Genomic DNA, 27,649 nt, shown 5'->3' on the forward strand with positions numbered 1-27,649 from the left:
TGTTACTGTTCTGTAATTTTTATTGTAGAAAAATATACTTTTACAGAAGTTTCAACAAACTTATTTGAGCATTTATTTTGTTAATAATCAGCACAGTATTAATGTCTTTACCTTATGTGGAACCATTAACTTTATTACTTCTGTATGGAGACTTTGATTTACTTCTTTGAGGTGACTTCGATCTATTTCCTTGTCTCTCAGGTGACCATGACTTTGATTTACTTCTCTTTCTGGGAGGTGATCTTGTCTTGCTTCGCCTTCTGGATCTTTTGAATATTTCAGGGGATCTAGACTTGTTTCTGTATCGCTTTGGAGACTTTGATAAACTTTTAGATCTTGAATTATTTCTTGACTTATATTTTGACTTATATTTAACTCTCAGCTTTTCATAATTATCAGGGGACCTTGACCTATCCTTAGTGCTAGACGGGGACTTGGATTTGCTTCGAGACCTCCCTCTTCTACTATGTTTCCTAGGTCTAAAATCTGATTTTCTGTAAGGAGATCTGGACTTACAATAATCAGTCATGGTACTTGGATTCTTTTTCTTGAGCTTACGTAATTCTGATTTTTCAGACCTATCAGTGCTTCTTGATCTAGAACTTTGGGAATTACTTCGTGTGCTTCTCGTTCTGGATCTAGACCTTGATCGATGTGATCGTTTCCTGCTCCAGTTGCTTTTTTCTTTTCCTCTTTCACCGGATCTGTGAACCAAAGGTAGATAATATTTGAACATACAGTATACAGATAATAAGAACTTATCAATAACTTGGCTAAAATACTTGCACTAAATTTTTCCATGGCAGTATGTACTGACATCAAACATCCACAAATTGTATACAAGGCAGCATTTCTTGTAGAAATATAAAAGACTTTTAAAGTGGCTTTCTTCTCAGATTTCTCAATACAAATAATAGTAACACACTGTAAGATTAACTAAATTATTATGGTTAACACGAATCACTTGCAGTAAAACTTGCAAAGTTTGCAATAGTTATTTGCAAGTAAAAAAAGAGAAATTTCCGATACTTAATCTTTTATGCCACTGGTACCTACACTTAGCTATATTTTCAGCACCTGCAAATCTCAGTTTATCAAGAATATCAGTAATTAAGTTTCTTCAAAAATGTATTTATGATCACATTTCTCATACTATTGTAACATCATAATTAAAAAGCAATGAATAAGAGTCATTTTCTACTCTCCAAAGGATGTAAATATTCTTTGTTATTCATTCTGTTGCTGCTACTTATTTTACTGCCAGATATTTTTCCCCTTTCTTTTATGAAAACAGGCAAAGAAGAATATGTTTGAAGGCTCTCTACTTGTAGGAAGCCTACTATGACTGAAAATTGGCAAAGCAGATGAGCAGAAATCCAAATCAATAAACTCAGGTCCAAGGGACTATTTCAGAGAAACTGAGTTAGGGTTAGTTCCTCCTATACTCCTGACACAACTTTAGTCATTGGGGCTAGTTTTTGCAAACGTTACTATGAACCCAGTTTAGTCGTCAGGGATAGGGCCTGCAAACATCTTATAATGAACCTAGTCACTATTAACTCTGACTCTAGCAGCTATATCTCGTACTTTGTCAAAGAACATTGAATGCCTGCCTTTCAGCTGTAGTTGATATAAATTTCATAGAACTCTGGTTCCAATTTTCTCCTATAAGTAGTGCAATCTTAAGATCCTCAAAATTTTTGTTTTCTATATTAGTATATTATTTTTCTCCTACTGACAAAGTTGGGGACAAGATTTTTTTCCTCTGTCTGCATATAGTATTAGTATACCCAACATGCTTAAATGTGCACAACAGAAGAAAGTCAATTTGTACCACTGTTTGTCAGTGAGTATTCCCTTGTTTTTTGTTTGATCAGATGTGAAGCAAAGTGAAACTGCTTTGATTTCTTACTAAAAACATGCTGCCCGGAGGAAGTTTGTTTTTTGGGGTCCTTGGGAAACAAGAATTGTTTTGGTAATGCTTTCAAAATGCTTGATTTAAAAGTAGTTTAATCAACCAACCGAGACATTTCTAAACTCATGGAGTTCATATGGATAAAATATTAAATTAGAGTAAGGTGAAAATATTTGTGAAAAAGCAGTACTGTACCACAATACATGAACAACTGCTGATTCATGATAATATTAATCCACTGTCCAAAATTTACTATATACAGATTAATTATGTAAATCAAAAAGAAATCAACATTACAAAAAATACAAGATCAAACTTGGGCATTTAATAAATGAATATTCTTGCTCAATCTGATCTAACACTAAAAATAGTAATAAAAATAACATTAATCCAAAATATAAAACAACAAAAAGATTACAATACTGTACAGAGCACTCATATGTAAGCAGTCTAGGGCAGCATACGGAATGAGTAATTAGTGAGCAGGGAAGCTGTCACTCCTATTAACTAAATGAACCTATTGGACAATGATTCCTGTCACTGCAACTTAGAAACTAATGGGACAATGCTTCCTGTAATCAAACCTGATGTTTAAATAAAAAACTAGTTTTGGAGAAGGGCAATCATCAGACATTACACAAGATTGTAACAAATATATCGTTTATGAAAGGATACTGCTAAGCACGTGAAAAGTAAACTGTTCATGATAGGATACCAACTGTATAGATCTATCTCTAAAAGTAAAGTGATAAGATGTCAAGACTAACCTTTGTGGTGATGTATGGGTATGATGAAGAGGACCGTGCAATGGGAGGTCCATGTCAGCTCTCCAGAAAGCATTTCCTGGATTATGAAATGCATGGAGAAAGTTACACTGTCCCCCTTTAGGGCAGCCTTTCTTATTTCGTTGAAACAATTCTGTAAAATAAATTGAGGTAACTATAAATTGAGCTTAATATTCGTTTACATTTATTAACATTAATCGTGAAGTGTTTCTAGCCTTTTCATCTTGAAGGTTACTAGGAACAAGGCTTAAAAAGTGTGTATCTCTAAGAAGTCAATGACAGAATGATATTTTTTATAACATTCAAAAGAAGATTCTGCTTATACAATACAGATCTATAACCATAATAACAAAAAGTACTTACTGCACAATGCTGCTTTCCATTTTGAAATATCAACCAATATACAATTAAGCTGGCGACCAGCATACCAGCGGCCATTAAAAATACTGCAAGCCTTCAGAGCTTCAGTTTCATTTGAATATTGTACATACAAGTTACCACGAAGGTGAGCACTGGTGTTGCAACATACTTTGAACTGCATCACACTTCCACATCTTTTAAACTCTGGTAAAGCATCTTCATAGAAGTCTCTGTAAACAATTAGATATATTGTAGGGTAAATGAACATTTAACACTGGAAAAAAACAAATGGAAACAATACATAATTATTATGCTTATAAAACAATTATTTCATGACACTTTCAGGGCTCATTTAGTACAATAAATCTAACCAGACTTAAACAGTATTTATACCAAAATATTGCTGAAAAACACATTTTAATTTAATATTCTGAAAGTTTTTGAGAGTAAACAGCGAGAACTGACTGCTTGTACAGAAAAGTATTATGGCCCCATGTGTTTTCATCACTTTTCATTAAGAGTTGATGAAGTGATCTGATTTCTACCTATTATTTGTCTGTAACTAACCTGAAATGCTCGTAAGTTTCTCGTTCAGAGTACTCTAGGGATGCATCATCATCATACTCATCAAAAGCTACTTTCTCCATGCCAAAGTGTGAATACATATTTTGAATCAGGATCGTTGTACTTACTTCAGGATACTTATGTTCCCTGTAAAAATTAATCATATACACAAATAAATAACAGCAAAGCTTAATATGACAAAATATTTTTTTACATAAAAGAAAAACATTCATAGCATGTTCCATTTCACATTTACTTGTTGCTGTGGTGGGCACTGAAGAAGCCCCTTCATGTTCATACAATAACAGTGCAGCAGACACAACTCTAGAATGAAAACTCTTAGTAGAAACCATGATAAAAAACTACATTAGGCAAAAATATCTCAGGATATATATATACCATTTAAAACCATATTATCCAGTTCCAATTTAGGATCTATAAAACCTGTTGAGTTTTCGTTTTCCGTTTACATCTTATACAGTTTTTTTTGATGAAAAATAGACAAAAATTAAACTATTACTCTGATGACAAATATTACAAGGTGGCATGACCTAACCAGATACATAATCCAGGACCAGATGAACAAAATAAAATAATTTTATCAGTAATGGAGCTATAATTTGTGAGATGATATCACTTAATGCAACTTTTGACATTTCATGATACAACACTGCAGGAGGAGATGCTAATCACAAGTCAGGGGTACCAGATATCATTTGCAGTTACAATAAATGATCTTTAAAAATGAAAAACTACTAAGATTGCTGGGCATCAACTCTGTAAACTGTGTTTGTAGTTATTAAGATTTTCTAGAAATACTTAAAACTGTTGGAATATACAAGTTGTAATGGAACTGAATATAAAATTTAGGCCAAGGATCAAATGCTGAGATCTATGAAGTCACTCACTGCTGAAAGGGAAATTGAGAGTAAAAAGGTTTTAAAGGTATAATAGGAGGAAAGTCTTGCAGTTGCACTATGATTCAAGTGTTAGGAAAGGGTGGAAAGTAAGATGGAAGAAATAGAATATGAATGGAGGTACAGTAAAAGGAACAAAAGACGGTTGCAGCTAGGGGCTAAAGGGACACTGCAAAGAACCTTAAGTAATGCCTACAGTGTACCCCAGGGTAAAACTATAAGAGACTAATCACCTTGAGCAATGAATGCCAAAACGGCAGGCCCCAGTTTTTGAGAAAAATGGGCAAGCTTCCCTCTCGATGGGAACAATGTCCTTTCCATGATAATTTGCTGGAGGTTCTGGGTTGTGTGTAGGTTCATCATCCTGTAAAAGCCATCACCCTACGAATTAATATCTTAGAACACGGAATGTATTAACAGGACTCTCATGCTGTGCCTCAGTTAACAACACTTTAAAATATTGTAGGGATACTGAACTCTTCACATTAAAATAAAACACAAATAAAAACAAATCCTTTGGGCCAGCCCTGTGAGAGCTGATAATCAGCCGAGTGGTATGGTAGAACTATTGTAATAATAATAATAATAATGATAAATGGAAATACATTAAATGTATAAAAACATGATTGCCTTGTGACCAACCTTGCCAAGGCCTTTTGTTGCAGCTTCGAGTAGTGCTTCCTGTATGGATAGAGACAGCCAAGTATCTGGTTATAAAGCTGTAAAACCTAGTTAAGGTAAACAATTAACTCGCATTGTTTTAGGTAAATTACTAGTAAACAGAAGTGCAAAGAAAAACAATTCCATGGTTTTACAGAAAAACTTTTCATTAGCTCAACAATTATTGTTGGTCTATCTAAATATGCAATATCATAGATATATAAATCTGAAAGATTTATGGCTACTTTAATAGTTTTGGGATTTGCTACTTAAATTCAGATTTTAATGTTGCACTGTCCCCATAAGCTGATATTAAAAATAATTTTATTGAAGGTTGTCTTCCAACTAGCATGCACATTAAAAAAATATAAAGTACATTATTTGTACAAGGGGGATAAGAATGTGCACCAGGGGGAATAAGACTGAGGGAAAGAAAATTAATTTGGCTACAATTAAATATTCACACATATGAAACAGAAACAAGTGCCATTGTACTATTTAAAAACAAGTCTAGAGATGTAAAGGATATTTTTATTTTTGTCTCCCTCCACACCTGCTCCTTTTTCTTCTTCTCCTCTTCTTCCTTTTCCTTTGCCTGCTTTTCTTCCCATTCTTTTTTGATGAGTTCCTGAAACAAGAAGATATTTCAGACATGAGGCACATTGAACATCTATTACTATGGTGGTTCATAGAGTGCACAGTAGAGTAAAAAAAAAAAAAAAAAAAAACTGACCTGTCCATAAAAGACCCGACACAATACTGTGAAGGTGATGTAAGCTGGCATGGCTTACACGATTGGGTTGAGTTCCATCATGACCGATCGTAAAGGCAAACATTGTACCGTATACTAATCTGGATTTCTCATGGGAATATCAGGCTTATATTTTAACTATTCATAACCCAACCACCCTCCTACTTTACCAACCCATAATATTTTTGACCTTAACTATTATTAAGCACCTTCTGTTTTATATAGAGTATCAAACAAACAAACCTGCAAAAAAAGGTAGGTTGGGATTACATACATTAAATAGAAATATTTAGTATAAACATAATATATGTGCACTACAAATGAAACTGCTGCTGATTACAGTTTATCCTTCCCATTAGAGTATGATTAGGCTATTTGTCATTACTGTTGAGACCTTTTGGCTCAGATGAAAAGAGGGTGGGAGGACTGCTGGGGTTAGTGGGTGACTCAGAGTGGACAAAAGTGGGAGAAAGGCAGCTTCTCTAGGTGATGACAAACATGCAGAAGGATAGTCTTGATGATAACAGATGAGGAGGGAAACTTCACCATAATTTCATGGTTGAGGAAAGTTGGGATGTGCAGCATAGGGGGAAGTGGATGAAGAGGAATGGCAAGTATGAAGGATGAAAAAAAAGGGATTTTGACAGAGGAAAAATCTATTTCTGAGGAAGGTCCCGTGTCACCCGGTGAAATTCCATTACAGCACGAATTTCTAGGTATAACAATGCTAGATATACCAGAGAAAAAGAGCTTTCAGGAAAGCTGGGGTTACTACCCCCAGTCGACCGTCTTTTAGAAGACGTCGGTATAATGAAGGGTGAGTGAAATACCACTACCACGGAAATATACTCGAAAGACCTCTCCTTATCAAAACCCCCGTAAAAGAGCGGTGAGCCGTTACAGCTCCCACACTCTACACCCGCCAGGACGGCGACACCAGCGCCACCTGCTTCATTCCATGCTAGCACTAACTCCAGACTTGGCATGTGCAAGAAGGGGAGGGAGTACTAGACTAGACAGGGAGGGTCACCGGGTGACACGGGACCTTCCTCAGAAATAGATTTTTCCTCTGTCAAAATCCCTTTTCTGAGTCCAGTCCCGTGTCAGCCGGTGAAATAGTGATAGAGAATCATGCCAAGACTGCTACTACTGGAAAACAAGGGGGGGGAAACCTGAAGAAAAGGCAAAATTGTAACGAAAATAATTTAATTAAAGAATCTCTTCCATGAAGCAAGAATACTTAAAAGTAAAGCAACTTAACTTTAAGGCACACCAATAAACTTAACACTACCAAACACTGGAGGTCTCCTGACTGGGTAGAAAACCTCAAAAATCTTAAAATTACTCAAAAGTAGTGAAACATGAAATGTGCACAGAACAAGAAATACAACTTAAAAACTATATATGTAAACTTAGGCTTAAACATGTAAGAGGCAAGACTAATGAAAATAACACACGCAAATATCCGGGGTACGTGGAGCCAACAAAAACTGTCCAGTACCCATAACGAAACAATTATGGCTAATCAGGTTACAGTTTTCCATCATAAAACACAAACATATCAACATGAAGAGCTAGGCAGTGAGGCATAAACTACCAGGAAAACAAGTAGAAAAGCAAATGAGGTAGGCGGGCGGGGGGGAAAAGGAAAGTATATAATTATTTAATGTGGGGAGATGACACTTCCCACTGCTACAGTAGAATATTTCAGGGCTTCGAGTGATTTTAAATAGTGGCGTTTAAACACTAGAGGTGATTTCCAACCCGTATATTTTGACAACTCTGAAAAGTCCATATTATGAAAATAATTAGTAGAAGTAGCCACTGCTCGAATATCATGAACTTTAGGAACTGAGTCTGGGTTGGCTTGTTTAATGAAATACAGAATCTGTTGTCTTATACCATTAAGGGAAAGAGTACCACCTTTCTCCCTGATAAAAAGAGGACCCGACTTATTCTGTGGAGTTCTTGAGAGATAAGATTTAAGTGTATGGACTGGACATAAAGATTGATCTTGAGGAAGGGCACCACCTTCCAGGAGACCACCTGTCCTGTGGGTCTTCGTTTTTAGCTAAAAAACCAGGGGCAGGGGAGAGGAGGACTTCTCCGGATGGGAGGAAGTTAACAAAATTACCACCTCTAGTGAGAGCTGACAGCTCTGAAATTCTAGCACCTGAAGCCAAACTAAGTAAAAATAAAGTTTTTCTTAACAGATCTTGATAAGAGCAATTTAAGTTATCCAACTCTGACGCTAATTTAAGGACGTCGTTGAGAAACCAAGTAACCGAATGTGGACGTGAAACTGGCCTCAGACGAGCACATGCTCTGGGGATGGATGAAAAATAAGAATCTGTAAGGTCAATTTTAAAGCCGTAAAGAAATACTTTCTTCAATGCCGACTTGACTGTGGTAATAGTGGCCGGAGCCAGGCCTTTCTCAAACAGTGACCTAAAGAAGGAAACTCCTAAATTAGTCGTCATAATTTTGGCTTCAGAAGCTTTCAGGAAGGAGGCTAACTTCTTGACTGCTGAGTCATATTGCCTAATAGTAGAATCTCTTTTATCGGATTCTAAAAAGAGAGTGTTGACAGGGTCAATGTTTGCTCCTTTTGAGCTGCGAACTTTATAAAATCCATAAAGCTAGGGCATCTTGAATCCTTGAGGAAGCTGACACAGTCTTGGTTTGTACTGTCTGGGTCAGAATGGGCTTGGGAATCCGAAGACTCCATAAGCCCAGTTCCTGAAGGAGAGGGAACCAATTGCTCTTCGGCCAATAGGGGCTACCAGAGCTGGTTGACCTTCAATGTCCTCAGTTTGTGTAAAACTTTCAGCAGCAAATTTATTGGAGGGAACAGATAAATTCTCTCCCAACTGTTCCAATCTACTGTCATTGCGTCTGTGGCGAACGCCTGAGGGTCCAGGTTGGGGGCTACGTAACAGGGGAGCTTGAAGTTGCTCTCTGTTGCGAACAGATCCACTTGGAGTCCCGGAACCTGGCGGCAAACCCACTGAAAAGATTCCGCGTCCAGGGACCACTCCGTCTCCAACGGAGTAGTCCTGGACAGAGAATCCGCCACCACGTTCCGGACGCCTGCCAGGTGGGTGGCTGACAGGTGCCAACCGTGCTTGTTCGCCAGGGAGAAGATAGCTACCATTACTTGGTTTACCCGACCTGATTTGGAGCCGCCCCTGTTGATGCAATGAACCACCACTGCGCTGTCTAGCACCAACCTGATATGAATCCGACTGGGAGGGCGGATTTTCTTCAGCGTCAGAAAGACCGCCATGGCTTCCAGGGTGTTTATATGGAACTGCTGAAACATTGTGGACCACGTTCCCTGTACTTTTTGTTTTGGTGAATATCCCCCAGCCGCTTAGAGAAGCGTCTGTGTGGATAACTAGTGCCGGAGGGGGAAACTGAAGTGGGACTGCTTTGGACAGGCCCTTGACTGTGGTCCAAGGCCAAGCCTTGTCTTTAAGATCCGAGGATAGAGGAGACCCTGTCCCTGAGCTTGGTGTTTGCTCGCTCCGCCACACCCTGTTTATGTCCTTTAACTTGGCTTTCAAGAGCAGGTCTGTTACTGAAGCAAACTGGAGAGACCCGAGGACCCTTTCCTGGGACCTGCGGGATGCTGACTGATTTTTGAGAAACCTCTTGGTGAGAGACGCTATCTCTTTCCTCTTGGAAGGAGGAGAGACAACGTGTGGGAGGACAGGTCCCACTGAAGACCCAGCCACTGAAACCGAGACTCCGAGTCAGGCGGGACTTCTCCTGTTCAGCTGAAAACCCAATGACTCTAGGAAATTGGTGACTATGGACGTGGCTTTCTGACACTCCGGCACAGTTGGAGCCCAGATTATCCAGTCGTCCAGGTACGCTGCTAGGGAGATTCCTTGGGACCGGAGCTGCTGTACTACCGTATCCGCCAGCTTGGTGAATATCCTGGGTGCAATGTTCAGACCGAAGGGCATGACCCTGAAGGAGTAGGCTTGGTTCCCGAGCCTGAAACCGAGGAACTGAGAGAAGTTCCGCGCAACTGGGACGTGATAATAAGCGTCTGAAAGATCGATAGAGGTGGTGACGGCTCCACGCGGAAGTAGAGTCCGGACCTGAGCTACCGTAAGCATGCGAAACTTGTCGCATTTTATGTAGAGATTTAGACGCGACAGATCCAGGATCACTCTTAGCTGATCGGAGCCTTTTTTGGGAACAGTGAATAGCCTGCCTTGAAATTTTAGGTGCCTTGCTTTCTTTATTGCTCGTTTGTTGAGCAATCCTTTTACATAATCCTGTAGGATTGATGTGGGTGGCTGGTAAAATCTGTTTGGAGGGGGAGGATTCTTGATCCAGCTCCATCCCAGTCCCTTGGACACAATGCTGTGTGCCCACGGGCTGAAGGTCCACTGGTCCCTGAACCAATACAGGCGACCGCCTACCTGCGTTTTCTCAGTGGGAGGGAGCGGGTTTGTTCCCTCTACCACGACCTCTCCCCCTTGGGGTGGTGTTGGATTTTCCTCTGTAGGGGGCCTTGCCCCTTCCTCCCCTTGCCACCCTGTTGAGGCCGTGAAAAAATCCACGACCTTCATATGTAGGGTTGTATGCTGGTGAGGATACATAGGAGGGCGCCGCTGGTTGAACCAAAACATACTGCTGGGGTTGGGACTTAGAGGTAGATGGCTGGGCCACTGCCGAGACCGGGACGGCTTGAACCATCGCCTGATGAGGCCTCTTATGCCTCCTGAACCTTTTTCCTCCTCTCGTCTGGGGGCCGGCTGATTCTGGGGTCTTGCGCTTATAAGTGGGAATTCCCCACCGAGCGCGAAGACTCTGATTGGCCCGTGTAGCTTCGGACATGACGGATGTAACCTCTCCTTCAGGGAAGAGGTTAGGTCCCCAGATTGAACTTTTAATGAGCTTGTTAGGCTCGTGGCGGATTGTAGCGTCAGCAAAAATAAACTTTCTACATTCCAGCCTAGCCATAACAAACTCATGCAAGTCTAACTGGAAGGTCGCCAGGAAAGACTTAGCCAGGACCTGGAAAAAGGGCTCGTCCGAGCGGAGGCGGCAGTAGCCTCGGTAAGACAGCCGGGCTCAAGGACCGGGCTAACTTAGTCCGGGTCTCAAACTCCGCCTTTAACAAAGATTCCGGCAGCTTAGGGAGTTGCTCACTAAACTGCGTGGAAGCGCAAAGAGGGTCCAGCTTGCCTACAGTGAAAGTGGACGGGGCGTCCACCCAGAACTCGTTACTTCCTGGGAATACCAGGGAAGTAGGGTCTGTTTCCCTCAATTGAGGAAAGGGGTTCCCATCGAGGCATGCTCGGGTCGTGGCCAGAGCAATTTTATCCAAACAAGGAGTGGGAAGATCTTCACCTAGGGTGAACATCGTGAAATTGCCCTTGAAAGGGGTCAATTTTGTGTTCACTGCCTGCCACTCCGTCAGAGTGCGTAGGAGAGCCGACTGGGCTTGGTCTCTAGGGATGATGACAGTTTCCCTAGGAACCTTGTCTGATCGAATCCAGGCTTCTTCGGTAAGCCTCACGAAGCCAGGATAAGGGGGCAAGAGATCGGGGGGGAAGAACTCCAACTCCTCCAACCGTCTCGTGCCCAGACCGTCTAAGGTGAGTTTGCCATCATGTTGGATGGCCCGGAGTGCGAACCGCCAAGGGTTTCCGACATCAAACGGCGGGAGGTCCGCAGTGTCGGGGATAGAGTACTGCGGTTCGGCTTTAGGTTGGCGAGCCAAACCTTCCAGTACACTGTCATAAGTGGCAAACTTTTCGGAGATCTTCTCAAACCTCGAGTCTAGATCCTGCGTGAACTGTTTGTACAGTTCAGTGGCCAGGGCCTGTGCGTCAAAAAGAGGCTGGGGAGGAGGGCTTGGTTTTGCAGCCCTCTTACTCGCGCCCTTGCTGGAGGAGCTAGACTTACTCCCGGAGGCTACCGGTCCTGGGACCTTAGCCTTCGACGGGGGGAAGGGCAATGCCTTCTTAGAAGACGAGGACTTATAGCCCTTCGCCTTCCATGAAGTCTTCAACTTGGGGATAGCAGACGGAGCTCTATCACCCAAAGAAGAAGACTTCACAAAACCTGAAAAAGATGACATAGATGAATCAGGGGAGTTAAACAAAGAGGGGCCCGCCCCAACCTCCTCACTTACCTCTCCACTTACCACCTGGTCCTGCTCCGTATTCATAGGTTCCAAGTCGAGATTTAGTGCGGCAACATCCTCCGAGACCTCGGCGTACAAAATGTCCACTTGAGGTGGCTGGGTCGCATCGAGGATCTGCTGGATAATAGGGGTGGCAAGTTCTTCCGGAACTGCTGCGGCCACCCGTGCGCCGGGGTAAAGCAGATCCCTCAACCTGGCGTCGAGGACGTAGGGCTTCCCCGACGGAACATTTCTGCCGAACCCAGCCACCCAGGCCCGGAGGGATTCCAAGGCAGACTTCTTGGAATTTTCATCCGCCTGCAAGGAAACCTGTGGTTAGTCCGGAATACAAAGACCGACGGAAGATATAATCAACGTAACGTATGAGGAGCATGGACCGGAGGAAAGAAGACTTTCACTTACCGACTCGTCTTGGATGGTTGAGGAAAGAGCGAAGCAAACCTCACAGCCATCGGGTGCCAAACAACCAGGTCGTCTAGCCGGACCGCACAACCAGCGTGGGTCCGACACACTACGTGCCCGTAGGGTTGTTGAAGGGAGGCGGTACACCCTGCTCCTCACAACGCACAGTCTGTAAAAGTAACAGTACATGAACCTCACACTCTAAGCAAAATAAAGCCCGGCAAGGCCGGGAAACTCAACTACAACCGGAATACTCCGGTGTAGAAGAACTACCAAATAAAAACTGGGCCAATAAGCTTTAAATGCAACGAGCGGAAGTTTAAGATTCATACCGGAGGGCTCCGGGAATGAAGGAACGAAAACCAGGAACCAACCTTAAGGGCTGCCAGAAAAATAACGGCGGAGCCCCAGGTGTGGGACCGAATCACGTAAATGGTAAAACAAAATAATAATAATAATAACAATAAACTATAATAATAATAACAATAAACAAAATTAATAATGATGGTAACCCTCCGGGGTCCGAATACTAGCATTACATGGAACCATTTCACACCTATCTCCCCGCCGGAGAAGCGAATGGGTAAAGGAACAATGTCCATAATATACGGCGGGCCACACCTAAACCCAAACTTCGCAGCCCGATGGGGAGAGACGAGAGGCGAGACAGGATCCGAACACGCTGAGCTCGAAAGCAACCACCCACCCCAACACAGCGAAGCTGGGGACGACATGGGAGGGAGCGAATCTCTCAACCAACAGGAGAAGTCCCTGACTCGGAGAAAACGCCATCTAGCGTCACCCGCACGAGTCGCAAGGCTGAGGGGGGGGGGGTAGTGGAGAGGAGTAGGCTACTAGAAGGGGAGAGGAGACAAGGAGAACATGATACCCGCTCAACTGCAACCTTCCTTCCCAAGGAACTTGGAAGGGAAGCCTACTCCAGGGAGCTACACAGCCCAAAGCCCAACATCTCCTAGGCGTAGCCTAAAAAATCCAAACCTAGTATAGGTTAGGAGGGAGAGAGGGGTGAAAAGGGAGAGGAGTAACCAACAGGGAGAAAAATTTGTGCCGAGAGCCAGCAGGGAACGATCAGGGGATAAGAAGGCGAATAGCCTAGAGGAACACGTCCAAAGAACTCGATTCCTCCGAAATTGGGGGAAGAGGACTAAGGGGCTCACTCTGACCCACAAACGGACCCTGAGGAACAGCAACAAAACTCCCTCAACCTGATCTCCACACCCAGGGCAAGGGATGGAGCCTACACTATGACCATCACATAAAATAAAATTATGTTCACAGGAAGTGTAGCCTACCACGAGAGTAATTCAAAACATTTATAGGTCTCATCAGAGGCAAACTACACAACCAAAAACAAATGAAACTAAAAACATTAACTCAATTTAAGAGCACCATCTTCAATAATAACATAATAGCCTATGAGACTAAATGAAAAGGAACCCGACCTGGTGGGGGGGGTACAGGATGGGGCAACTCCTATGCAAAACAAAAAAACAAAGTGGAGGGAGAGCCTTACACGGAACCACCAGGAAGGAGTCAAGGGCCAAAATCTAAATAAATATATAGCGACTGGGAGAAAACTCCGACCGAAAGAACAGAAGGAGTCGCCTCATTCGCCATGGCTGAAAGGGGACGCCGTGGCGTCATACGAAGATCTCAATATTTATGAAAATACGAGACCAAAACAGCCAACAATAGATCAAAAGCCCCACAAGAAGATGGTACTTAACTTAGAGATGGAAAAGGTGCTCGAAGCCATCGTAGATGAAGAAAAATAAATCCAAAATAGGGACGAGCACACAAAAGAAGCGAACGAATCACGTGCTAGAAAATGGAATGAAGCAGGTGGCGCTGGTGTCGCCGTCCTGGCGGGTGTAGAGTGTGGGAGCTGTAACGGCTCACCGCTCTTTTACGGGGGTTTTGATAAGGAGAGGTCTTTCGAGTATATTTCCGTGGTAGTGGTATTTCACTCACCCTTCATTATACCGACGTCTTCTAAAAGACGGTCGACTGGGGGTAGTAACCCCAGCTTTCCTGAAAGCTCTTTTTCTCTGGTATATCTAGCATTGTTATACCTAGAAATTCGTGCTGTAATGGAATTTCACCGGCTGACACGGGACTGGACTCAGAAATGAAGTTATCTGCTAGTGCCTGCTGTTTCTCCCCTGTCAATGCCTTGTCATATAATGTAGTTTTAAAACTGCTCAGAATATAAACATTTTACAGGAGATCCCATGTCCAGTGAGGCTGCAATGCTCTGTGTATTAGGAAATTTAAACTCTATGTAATAAAAATGTAAAGTTCCATCAAAATTGGAAAATTTTTTTTTATAAAAAGTTTTCCAATAAAAACTCATTTATCGTAACTGTATATGCCTGACACTGTCTGAATCCCAGGCTCGCCACCTTGTCCAGCAGATACCCCACCACCACACTTTTTCATGTAGCCTATGAGTGAGGCAATGAGAGCAAGGGGTCAGGAAGTGGGCACTCTTTATATTAGTACAGTAGTGGGTTTAATTAAAAAAAAAAAAAAAAAAAAAAAAATTGCTTTACATAATAAAAACATGGTTTGTTTTATCACAGTCCTATACATCACCTACATGCCTTAATCACTATCTAGGTGGGAGGATGAGGTTCTGGGTGTCCCAGAGTGTCAGCAAGCACGTGTGCATTATCTCTAGAAGTGCGTGGAGTCTATAGATATGGGCAATAAGGCTTAAACACAATGAGTTTGCATGTGACAGGGTCAAAACCATAGCAGTATGTAAGGCTAGGTGCTTGTACTAGGCAAGTATTTTCTATACAGTATACTGCAAGACTGAAACACTCGCCATTTATGAGATGTAGCTACTGATATCCCTGAAACTTACATCTCTTGGCAGCACCATGAATGAAGATGAACAAAAATGATGGTCAGGAGGAAGATGAATCATTAACCTGATAACCTTCTGAAAGTTGTGTATACAAAAACTTGGGTCAATGAATAAAGGCCCAACCATTTATGAGTAATATTATATAGATATAAGGTGAGAGTAGACTGATATTGCCAGGTACTCATGCGTATGATGGAAGACAATCAAGGTTGTACTTGAAGGCTATAAATGTGGAAGTAACTAATTTCATGAGCTTGCACTTTCATTACATGTTTGACTTCACTGTTCCTCATATCACTGTAAGCTTTCTGTTACTTGCTTTTGATAGTAAACTAAGTTCTTGGAGACATGAATCTTACTTGGCTGCCCATGGGGAGTAGTAGTCTGGTTCTCCTTTAAAACAGTCTGGTGGCAGTCACTGGGCAAAGTAAAAGTGTTCTATATGACGGTGACTTAACACAGGGAAGGGATGATGAAGCTGTGGTGCAGTATTTACTCGACAATGAGGTTTTCGCTTTGAAATCTATAGTGAAATAGTCCCACTAATGACCATCTTCTGGTTTGACCTTGATAAGACTTGAAGCTCACTGACCTGCTTCAAAGATGTAAATACTAGAAAAGGCTGTCTTTGGCATGAGATCCGGGGTAGACATTTCTTCGAGAGGCTCATAAAGGGTCTTAAGATGTTTTAAGTAACAGAGTGTAAGGACTCAATTAAGAGGTTAAACATTCAATAACTAATGTCACCTCCATGAAGCATGAGTACTGACTTCTTGATAGAAGAGACTGAGGGAGTGCTTTATCACTGCAAAGAGATTAAGAAGTCGACAGTCACAAGTATTGTTGGATTCATCAGTTCAACAATCCTCTCTTAAAATGAGCTACAGAATTTGCTCTTCTTAGCCTTATAGAGGTTGACGGTTGAAATTCTGCAAGGCCTTGAGATGGGTCCAGCTGCTTCCTCAGAAAAACCTGTGTGTGTAAAGCGTTGCTGGGTAACCTCCAGGAATGAAAATAAGGTTGTTTAGAGGTTGTGGGATCTCTGGAAGTGTGGCTGCTTGAGGAACTTCCTCTGGGACCATTCTTATTGTGGTGCTAATAGCACTGCAGAGTTTCTCTAAAACTTGCTCTATGAGACCAAATGGAGGGACAGTATACTTTTCAAAGTCATCCTAAGGATGTAACATTGCACTTATTCTCCAACATCAACAGAAAAACCTGCTCTCTCCTGCTGGAACTGTCTGTATGTTGTATTTTCTTGGCATGAACACTGGAATGATCCATATGTTGTTTATTCAGCTCAAAAGATTTGCAGAACCAGTCTGCACAATGTTTTGGAATAGGTGCCTCCCTAGTTCCTGCAACTGTTATATTGTCCAACATCACACCTACTGTCTTTCCTGGCAATAATTATGCAAATATTTGGAGGCCTCAGAAGACAGCTTTCAACTCCAGTAAGTGATGCATATTCCTGTATCCTCTGACATCAAAGAAATCAAAGAACCTTTAGATTTCATAGTAAGACCAAGAAAGTATAAATAAGTTAGTATTATGAAAAAAATTATTATAAATATACAAAATTGCTAGAAAATAGTTCCAGTACTAGTAAAAGGCCAAAAGCAAATCCCAGTACTTACTCTTCAATGCAGTGAAGTACTGAAACTAAAAAGGTGAACGTACATAGATGCTATCAGGGAAGCTAGTAATTTTTTAACAGTCAGCAGCTATCTGTACCTGCTGGATGATAATCACTTTTTATTTCTTGTTAAGTCACAGGAATAAACATGTGACTAGAACAAAATTTTACATGAAAATACTGTACTGGAAAAACACTGAAAAATCTGCATCTGGCAAATGTCGCTAAAGATGTGGCACAAACAGTAGTTTACTGTCTATATAATAGACAAAAGACTGGTGATCTGGGGATATTCAGACATGAATATTTGGCATGACTGTGATTAATAGGATTGTGATGAAACAAATATATTTAAACTAGTGACAAACTTGATCAGTGAAATGCAAATCTCTGACAAGCTTCTTTCTGCAAACAATGCACTCAAAAAAGCAAAATTTCCATGTGAGAAAAAATTAAGAAAATATATCAGCAATCAGTGAAAAAATTGAGTGGTGAACTGCAAACCTCTTGTCTCTGACGTGCTTCTTCCTGCAAACGTTGTCTTTCCTTTTCCCTCAAGAACTTTGAATGGAGGGCAGCATCACGTAATTGCCATTCCTCTCTTCTTCTTGCTGCTTCTTCCTCTTCGAGTCTCTGAGCAAAGTCTTCATGTCGTTGATATTCTTCTAACTCTTCCAAGTATGAAGGGTCTGACAGAAGGGCTTCCTGTTCTAAAAATACAACGATTAAATGTCACTTGGTTTTGTCATAATTCACCTTTGTAAAAGATTTCTGGCAACATAATGTAAGTAATAATGTTATTTTAATATAAAATTAACTGATTAAAGTAAAAACAAAATTTTGACAATCTTAATACAGTACAACAGTTTTATGCTTGCTCTTTAAAAGCATAAATGGGTTACGTGCTTTATATTACCATTATGATGTAAATGCATATACTGTAATACAACTTGACATCAGTAAAAATTCTTCTTTTCTGAATCATTCATAAATATGCCCTTCCAATTACAGTACAGTACATTTATTCTTTGTATCAAGACATATGCTTAGTGCCAAAGAAAGCTCCTTTATTGTCCTTTTAATTTCAGTAATTAGAAAAAAAGGGCCAATATTTTTAGCAGGGGGTAACATGATATACACAGTTGAGCAGGAAGTCAAAGAGGCAGTAATTAAGATCTCCAAAAGTATGAGCTCATGTCAATGTTAAAGTGTGATTATTCCCATATTAATAATAATTTCTGCATGTTATAAGGTTTACCTATAGAAAATGAATAGATTCAACTTTTTTCAAGTTCATTTACATTACTAATAGAGGTGGTTTTACAAGAGCTTTATGTGAATTACTAGTACGTACTGTATTATGATGAGAATATACAGTTCTGGGTAATTCTCACAATTCCCACTGAGTACAAGTACTAGAGAATCTTGAAATAATATTTATAGATAAAAATCACTGATAATTTACAACAAATTCTTTCAGTTACATAAGGGAGAAGGGTGATGAGTGCCATGTTGAAGAGATTTGCATTTTCTACTCTACTTCAGTTATGGAGTGCTGAAAAATAACCAGATCATCTTGCAATATGGTGTACAATTTTCTATACAGTCTGAAACATTAGGCTATGTGATGGTAATTCTGTAAGACACATAAGGTTATAGAAGTTACAAAAACCATAATTTACATACCTTCTTTAAACTTTTTGTCTCGCTCCCTAGCTTTTGTTTGCCGTTTCCGACGTCGTCTTTCTCTTTTTACCATGACCCTCCATTGGTAATGACTGAAAATATTCGAATTTAAGTATCATATCCAGTCATTTCCTAAATTAGGTGTACAGTATATGTGATGCTTTCATATTTTAACAATTTTGAAAAGTCATATCTGTAACTGCTTGTCAATCAATGAAGTGGTTAGCATGAATTTCAGTTGTTGCAAAAAGCTCAGAATTGTGCAGTATAATCTTACTTAGCCTATGATCAGCAATAAATGAGCAGTTCAGGATTGTGGTAATCCTTTTTTTTTCTTTGTCATGCTAGAATTAAATACCTCCTTATCATATGATTAATAGAAGTATAATACTATACCCAACCATACTGTTAAACAGACCTGTATAAGTAAACTGAATGGTGTACTGTATGTACTTTCCTGCTTGCAACTAGAAGCAGGTATATTATAGTTTGCATTTCTATGATAACAAATGAGAGTTGAGACTGTATTGATAAAAAGTTAGAGGCCAGTACCATTTCCTGAGAACTTACGAGGATTGAATGCTCCATAAATCTTCAAGTGATTTCGTAACAGTTGTGCTGAAATTTTTTTAAGTGACTAAATGTAATGTAAAGTGTGACAGATGTTAAGAAAATGTGTTTCAAGCTTAGTGTAGCTGCTAACCAAAGAAGATGCACTAGATCTTGGGCCTTGAAGAAGTACAGAAAAGTAATGAAAGACAATATGTCAGTACTGTACTGCATTGCCAAGAAAATTAGACATGCCCTACTGAATGCATCTACAGTCCTTTAGAAGGAGATTACTGTTCTAGTAACAGGCCACACAGCACAGCATCAGGTTTGGTCATCAAAAGGATCACCAAGATGTGCTACTCAGTCATGGAGGAGATGGAGAGGCCTGTTTATCGGGTTCAGAATATGGTATGAATATGAGGCTAGCCAACATGTCCACTCAAATGACAACAATGAAGGCCTATCTTTATTGCTGACTGCAAGGGAATATTTGATGCGAGTAATAGCTGATACGTGGCTTTCAAAATCAAGCCGGAGTCACTCCTTGTGGAGAGGGTGGCTACTTGTCCAGCCGATGCTCCTAGGCGGAGGTCCCTGCCAAATTCCCCTGCACCTGGGAGGAGGCAAACCATAAGTCCAAGGGAGGTCGGTGGGGATTGCCCACGAGTAGCTGCTTCCTCAGCCGAACCTGTTGCTATTTCCCAGGTTTCGGCAACCAAACGCTGGAAAGGTGTCCAATTGGATCACACCTTATCTTCCAGTGATTCGGATTCGGAACCCAAAGGACATGGTCGACGTTTTCAGGAGTCTTCTAGGCCTTTGAAGCCCTCTTGCAGCTATTGGGACGACAGAGAGGTCCCTCTGGACACCGAGCTCCCATTGACTCATAAGCGCCTTTTGGCTCCCAAGTGTCAGTTGGCTCATAAGCATGCTTTGGGATCTCCCTCTCCTGTTGGATCCAGGCTCCCAATGGCTCATAAGCCTGCTGCAGGTTCAGTTCACGCTGTAGCTCTAGACATCCTGTTGACTCCCAGCTTTCCAGCATTGGAATATGAGTCTGAGGCTTCAGATTCTGATGTCCCTATTGCTGCAGGTCAACCTGTTTTAGCGCCTTCTATGTCACAGATCCCCAAGGCTGTATCCTCTTCATCTGGCGCTGATCGTGGGAAGTCTGCAAATACATCAACACCCAAAGACTCTTCTTTGCTTCCCATTCACCAACGTTTGGACAACATCCTGCAACTGCTGAAGAAACCCTCGTTGATCAAATTTATTAATAGTTCTTTTTAGCAGAATTTTATATATTTATTTATTTATTTTAGTTAGTTTTCTTTTTAAGCAAATTTATATGTAGTTCTGTTTAGCAGAATTTAATTTTTAATTTTTATAACACTATAAAAGTGAAAAGATCACATTTAGTATTCGACATTGGTGACCCTGGTAGTTGTGACACCAGATAACCCACAAATAATCAATCAATCTTTGAAACCAGAAGAACCGCAGCAGGATTTGGCACTTTCTGCTGTATCTTCATCAGAGGAGGAACCTGAAGCAGAACAGCCTTCATCAGCCTATACCACATTATTGAACTATTTCTGTTCTGCTTCCCGACATATTTCTCCACCGCAGCCCCTTCTTCCCTGGGATCATTGTTCTTGTTGCGTCAGTCCTCAAGATGGCCCTCTCTATTTCTTCCAAGAAAGCATTGTTGGAGATCGACTCTTGGCTGTCTGAGAAGACGGAGTTGGACAAAGCTGTATTTTGTTCTCCTCCTCCTCAGCTTTCCAAAAGGAGGTATGCATTCTATGCAACCGTGGAAGCTCCTTCCTTGGGAGTTTCCTCTTCCTCTCAAGGAAACTTCTCCATTCTGATTGACCCTGCTCGTCGTTTGGCCTTCGATGCAGCGAAAATTATGTTTTTGTCTTCTGAGCTTGACCACTTAGTTAAGGATATTTTTAAAGTATTCGAGATCTTCAGTTTCCTTGACTGGACGGTGGGTGCGTTAACCAAGAAAATTGAGGACTGTTCTTCCCTCCAAGAGAACTTTGCAGCAGACTGGCTCGGAGTCCTGTCATGTGCGGACAAGGCGATTCGAGATGGGGCACAGGAGGTAGCTGCTCTCTTTTCGTCATGTATGCTGAAGAAAAGAGACGTGGTGTTCTTTCACCCTAAAGGAGTGACACCATCCCAGAGATCTGCTCTTCTTTTCGCTCCTTTGGACAGTATCAGCCTTTTTCCTCGAACGTCATTAGATCAGGTAGCTACAGAATTGCAAAAAAAGACCACTCAAGGCTTGTTGGCGCATTCGTCCAAGTGAACGGAGTCTAACCAAACACCTGCGGTTTCATTTAATCCTCGACCTTTCTCTCCTCCCCAGCCATGGCCCCTTCGAGGCAACAGAAGAGGAGCTTCCTTGCGCCCACGCATGAATCCCAGATCAGTTCACCCTATCAGCAAAAAGTCCTCATCTAGACCAGTCTCTAGCAAGTGAGACTTCGGTCCTCCGTTTACCTGTGGGTGCCAGACTCTTACTCTTCTGGAGACAGTGGGAGGCCAGATCGGTAGAACCATGGGTACTACGAGTTCTCAAGGAGGGATATGTGATCCCCCTTCAAGGAGAGTCCAGCTTTGTCGCCTGTGCCCATCGCCTTAAAGGCGTACTTGGTAGGCTCCGAGAGGTTTTCGGCCCTCTCAAAGGAAGTCACAGCTCTTCTCCACAAGATCGGAGGGGTTTTACAACCACCTCTTTGTAGTCCCCAAAACCCCCATGGGTTGGAGGCCTGTCCTGGATGTAAGTGCTCTGAACATCTTTGTCCAAACCACAAAGTTCAGGATGCAGACGAACAGCTCAGTTCTTGCTGCAGTTTCCCAAGAGGATTGGATGGTCTTGATAGGCATGAGAGATGCTTACTTTCATATCCCAGTTCACCAGGATTCCAGGAAATTCCTGAGATTCGTCTTTCAGGACAAAGTTTTCCAATTTCGGGCTCTATGCTTCAGGTTGTCAGCAGCCCCTCAAATCTTCACCAGGGTTCTCACTCCTTTATCTCAATGGCTTTATGTAATAGGCATGAAAGTGTATCTATATCTGGACGAATGGCACCTAAGATCATCATCCCAGAAGAAGTGCACAAAGGACCTTCTCAAAACCCTACAGTTAGCCCAAGAGTTGGGCATTTTAATCAACTAGAAAAAGTCCTAACTAGTCCCTTCTCAGACGATAGTCTATTTGGGGATGAAGATAGACTCTCGGGCTTTTCCATCAGAGAAGAGAATACTGTCATGCACCCAAAAAGTCCGTCATTTTCTGAGTCTTCAAACCTGCTTGGCCAACAACTGGATGAGCCTGCTAGGGACTCTATCCTCCACAGAAATGTTCATTCCTTTGGGGAGACTGCATGCAAGGTCTTTGCAGTTCTTTCTTCCTTTATAATGTTTTTTGAGTAGTACATGTCCATTCTTCCCACCTCCTATCAATGTGGGATTCAGCTATGTAATTACTTGGTAAGTTTCATTTATAAAAATGACATTTTTATAATAAAATAAGGTTTTATATATACTTATTAAGTAATTACATGAACAGAGCCCGTCCCTCCTCCCAGCACATGGACATGGAGCATAAATGAACTGAGCTACGTTGTACCTATTTTTCCCCGAAAGTGGGCGGGGCACTTACCTGTACCAAAACAAAAGAGCGCTACTGCGAATTTTCAACTCTTAAGCTGCCATTTAAAGTAGAAACTGTAGCTATGTAATTACTTGGTAAACATATATATAAAACCTTATTTTATTATAAAAATGTTGCATTTGTAGTTAACTACATTTTTTGTAGATTTGTAGTCTGCAAAACACATGTTTACAGTCAAACAAGTGTAACCCATTTATAGTGTTGGCATCCAAGCACTGCATAGTTGTTTTTCTCCATTTTCCTTGTCTTTTTTCATTCCAGATCTGTAACTTGTTTTTGTAAAATTGGTAGCAGATGAAAATTACGGTATAAAACACTATCACTTTTCTGTTAGCATTTCCTCATTCTGCTTGCAGTGTCAAAATATTTACAATGTTGAATCTTAGTAAGGATTTTTTTAAATTTCAGGCTGTAGAGTGAATTTTGGGCAAAGATTGTAATCAGATATTTGACTGTATTATTTGCATGATGATCATTCATCTGGTACTACTGTTTTATCCTCCAATGCTCCAACTGACAAGGTATGTTTGTTGAACTAGTTTTACTCATGTTTCTCATGGGAAAAATTAGTATAGGTAGAAGGCATTACAAACCAAGTCCTCAATGACAAGGAATGTAGGTTAATGAAACTCATCTAGACAAAAAGTGTTCACTACAAGTTAAATGTTTATGCACCCTATTAGGCCAGTTGAGATATGATTAAAAAGTCATAAAAGCTAGAGATTTGGTAGCATAGTGGTGAAGCTTGAATCCACTCTGTAAAGCCATATAGCTTGATGTACCAGGTTAAGCTAGTTATAGTTTAGAATTTCAGTGGTCTGGTGAAACTATTGTAATAATAATAATATACCTTAGAGCTGAGATCTTAAGTTTGCCCAGATAAATAAAATAAACCTTTCTTTTAGGTCTGTATTATACTGTATTCAGTTATTTTGGTAATCTTTTTGAAAAAAATTAATTGCTGTGGTAAGATGTAAACAAAACATAGGCTAGTCTAATTTTCAAAGAACCATTTAAGTGTAACTAGTCATAAGATTTTGTTTTTTTTTTTGTAAAAGGGTCCATCAGCTCTAAGGCTGTCATAAAAGCACACTTTACCAAAAAACAAAAAAGAAGGATAATTTTCCATAGATGGTACGGATATATAATAATGACAGAAGTTCCATGTTAACCTAGCCAGACTATGCCAAGTACAGTATAGCAAAATCTGAGGATGACATACAGTAAGCAGTTACGTATTAGGAGTCATGAACTACACAACTGTCTTTCTCTAAAAGCCACCATGGTTGACAATTTAGTATTTCAACTAAGTGGTATGGTTAAACTACTTAATAATTATAATGCAGAAGTAGAATGGGTGTGATTCTCAAAAACTGGGAAAGTTTGGTTAGCAGTAACAACAAATCTACCATCCTCTATACCTAGAGGTGATGAGGCTCTTGGTGGAAAACAGGATATTGGTTGGGGGAATGACTGAAGGTGAGAGTAAACCAAGGATACGCATTAACTGAATCCTCCTAACCTAACCTTACCTAGGATGATGGTCCTACTTTACTAAACGTTTTCATAAAGGTATGGCTGATCACTGGGGTTCCCCTCACTTCAGTAGACATAGGGGTTAACCAAGTATTTATGATGGAAATGAGCATTACATTTGCCAGAACATATCACAACTGATCAGAAAAACATATTTCACAGTTTAGGAATGAGCAGCATTGTCTAAAACCATGAAATAACTCATGTTGTTTCCTAGCCAGTAGTACAAAGGTTTAGGTACAACTTATCCAACAAAAGTGAAAAACAGTGGCAGATGCAGCAAAACTAAAAAGAGAACTCTAGAAGTGCCATGTAGTAAGGCTGATATTTCAACTTAGTGATATGGTTAAACTACTTAATAATTATAATGCATATGTGAATGATATGGTTAAACTACTTAATAATTATAATGCACATGTGAAATGTTACATAATGTACAAAAGAATCCACATCATGTTGTAAGCTAAAAAAAACAAATTCTAGCACACATGGTGCAACATTCTACGGGTAGTTTGCATAACATTGGGATCAGGGTAATACTTTACTTTAGTTGCGCGGCCTGATTCCCACCAGTCGCCGACCAGGAAGGTTACGTCCTTTTTGGGGGTTCGCCCCCGGCCAGGTCAGGGAACGTTGCCCTAAGTTAGGTTAGGTAGGTAAGATTTGGTTAGATCCATTATAGGAAAGGTTATGTCTATGCATGAGTAACATGTCGCGGTCGACAACTGGAGAAAATCAGGCTGCGCAACTAAAGTAAAGTTTTACCAGGTTCAGGACTTTCTACTGTTTAGTGTTACTTGGGGGGGTGGGGGTCCAGAGGAGGCAAAGCCCCCTGGCCAGGTCAGGGCATAGAACCCTAAGTGAGGTTAGGAAGGTAAGATCTGGTTAGGTCAGGACATGGCATTCTAGGAAAAGTTGTTTGTTTTCGTCTGCGGAAATTATTTGCGTCGTTCAAAACTCGTCCCTCAATAAATATCCGAGAAACCATGTTTCACGAATTTAGCCAAGTATACAGTATATGAATGTTGTGTAGCCTAAACAGTTTCCGCCTTGCCCAGGTTTCTGTAACTTGGCCTAGCCTTATCTGTTCAATGGCACGGATCACTGCTCATTAGGCAAACTTATCCTTAATGTTAAAAATTTCGTGAAACTTTCAGATGTTTCATATATTCTGTGACTGTCCCTGTGAGGTAACTTTGAGTTTAGGCTAAGGTAAAGGAAGAGTTGACATGCATGGTCTAGGCAAGCCTTAGGCTGTTTTGATTACCTTAGTCTTTGCTGCAATTCGATTAACATTTCGAGCCTTGGCAGTTACTGTATCTCCGATTAGAAACACCGAGAAAGTTCGGCTGAAACAACTGGACTTTGTAACTTTGACTATGTAATGGGTTATCAGGAGTCTTGCCTGGGCTCTCGGGATTATGAACCTAGCGTAGTAGTAGTAAGAAGAGCGAAATGGATTTGAAACGGCTCCCGATCTGTTTTTCCTTTGGTTGCGCTTGTAAAAGTTCAAGAGTATGTTAAATGGAACCGTATGTTTTGATAAGTTCTTGCTTAATATCAATTTACTCTCAAGACAGATACATGAATAGTAGGCTGTTAGCTATTGGCTCTTCCTCAGATACATGAATAGTAAGCTGTTAGCTATTAGCTCTTCCCCATCTCCCTTATATGGATGTTGCACGACTCTAAATCTGTTCTTTACATTGCTACTTGTTGGACAATAAAGTAACAAATGCTCCAAGTGCTAATTTTTCTATTTCCCCTTTAATCTTTTCTTGTCATTTAGCTCTAGCATGTTCAGTCTAGCTCTGCTTATCAGTGTAGTGTTTTCGGAAGTACCTTACCAAGTTTCTTGTGTTATAGAGTATTTTACTCAAAGATCCTATAGATTTTCAGGGTTGATTTTTATGTATTAATCGTTTCCGAGTATTTTTAGTCTCGAAAACCGATTAAAAAACTTGAAGAAAGGTTAGGTTTTTAACGGCTCTTCCCACGTAGCGTTTTTTATTCCTCGTTGCTCTCTCCACACCTCATTTAATTGAGGGGTACACTCTTAGTATAGGTGCAAAGCCTGCAGTCTGCAGGAGGTTGATCATCATCGTTTACTCAGATAGCGTACCTGTTTATATTAATCTCGTATCTCCAATGCCTGTCTTAAATATTGTGCTTTCTCTTTTGTTAGTATTTTCGGTAACCTCAGTTTTATGCAATTACTGCTAAATTTTTTCAACTCAACAACTAAACAAATGTTCCGTGGTCTCAACGGTCTCTCCACATAATTGACACAACCTATCTGGTTATCTGCATTCCTGTTTCTTTAATATTTGGTTGTTCGGGGTACCCTTTTCTGCCATTACCTTCTAGACCCTTTTCCTTTTTATTTCTCTTATTATTTCATTCATTTGCTTTTTGGGTTCTTGTTTACTATAACTCTTCACTCCTCTACCTCGCTGCAGATTTTTACATATTTCTATTAGTTTTTTTTCCTCAGCATTCTTCCATTTGGTTCCCTTATTTTTACCTTCAATGTCGCATTAACTATTCATTTATTATCTGAAGTTACTATATTATGTGAAAATGATGATTTTTAAACTTTGTTTTCCAGTGGAAGTGTATCCGTCTCTGCTATTGTCAATACCTAATAAGGTGTTGCTGTAACTAGTTGGAAGATAAGTTTATCTTGTAGTCCTACTGACTTTTTTCATTTCTTTTCCTTTTATTACCTTCGGGTCTTGACGTGTACGAATATTCTGGGTACAACTTCTGTGTCATACATTTTTAATCTTACCTGTAGAACAAGGGCTCCTACTCGGCAGACACTTCCATACTTTCTAATTTCATGGAACATATACTATATTACACTTTTTCTTGCCTCATGCTTATGTATATGCTTGGCTTCCTTTGTCTGAGCACCATTCCTTTGAGTACCAAGGTTCCGTGACTGTTTGAATGATGCCATTTTCAACCATTCAGCTAACCTTCCTATTCTTGTTTATTGCTTATTGCCAGTATTGCCGACAACTTTGGATTGACGCCAGAGTAATTTTTTAAAACTTCCATGGTATGGCACTGCTAATGTCTACCTTACCTGTAATTTTTCTTTCTTGGTACTGTGGTATACATTGTTTCATT

At 40.6% G+C, this 27,649-nt stretch overlaps 2 protein-coding genes across 2 annotated transcripts; both read right to left on the reverse strand.

Moving 5' to 3' along the window:
* On the reverse strand, window positions 1-25,966 carry LOC136848109 (U2 small nuclear ribonucleoprotein auxiliary factor 35 kDa subunit-related protein 2-like). Its single transcript, XM_067120328.1, has 10 exons — window positions 25,782-25,966; window positions 18,739-18,830; window positions 17,557-17,762; window positions 5,755-5,829; window positions 5,184-5,222; window positions 4,775-4,905; window positions 3,628-3,771; window positions 3,064-3,290; window positions 2,683-2,833; window positions 1-704 (listed from the first exon to the last, which is right to left on the reverse strand). The coding sequence occupies exons 1-10, from the start codon at window positions 25,808-25,810 to the stop codon at window positions 113-115; spliced, it is 1,686 nt and encodes a 561-aa protein (XP_066976429.1). The 5' UTR covers window positions 25,811-25,966; the 3' UTR covers window positions 1-112.
* On the reverse strand, window positions 9,624-12,570 carry LOC136848110 (uncharacterized). Its single transcript, XM_067120329.1, has 2 exons — window positions 12,524-12,570; window positions 9,624-12,418 (listed from the first exon to the last, which is right to left on the reverse strand). The coding sequence occupies exon 2, from the start codon at window positions 12,143-12,145 to the stop codon at window positions 10,976-10,978; it is 1,170 nt and encodes a 389-aa protein (XP_066976430.1). The 5' UTR covers window positions 12,146-12,418; window positions 12,524-12,570; the 3' UTR covers window positions 9,624-10,975.
* Window positions 25,967-27,649: the final 1,683 nt, after the last annotated feature.

This window comes from Macrobrachium rosenbergii, chromosome 18, assembly GCF_040412425.1.
Source record: "Macrobrachium rosenbergii isolate ZJJX-2024 chromosome 18, ASM4041242v1, whole genome shotgun sequence".
Taxonomy (NCBI): domain Eukaryota; kingdom Metazoa; phylum Arthropoda; class Malacostraca; order Decapoda; family Palaemonidae; genus Macrobrachium; species Macrobrachium rosenbergii.

Coding starts and splice junctions, on each gene's coding strand:
- LOC136848110 (XM_067120329.1), bottom strand. CDS start 12,145: ATGAATACGGAGCAGGACCAGGTGGTAAGTGGAGAGGTAAGTGAGGAG.
- LOC136848109 (XM_067120328.1), bottom strand. CDS start 25,810: ATGTTAATCGAATTGCAGCAAAGACTAAG. Junction 5,830..17,556: donor AAGCACGTCAGAGACAAGAG/GTTTGCAGTTCA, acceptor TTCTTGTTTCAG/GAACTCATCAAAAAAGAATG. Junction 3,291..3,627: donor GAAACTTACGAGCATTTCAG/GTTAGTTACAGA, acceptor AATTGTTTACAG/AGACTTCTATGAAGATGCTT.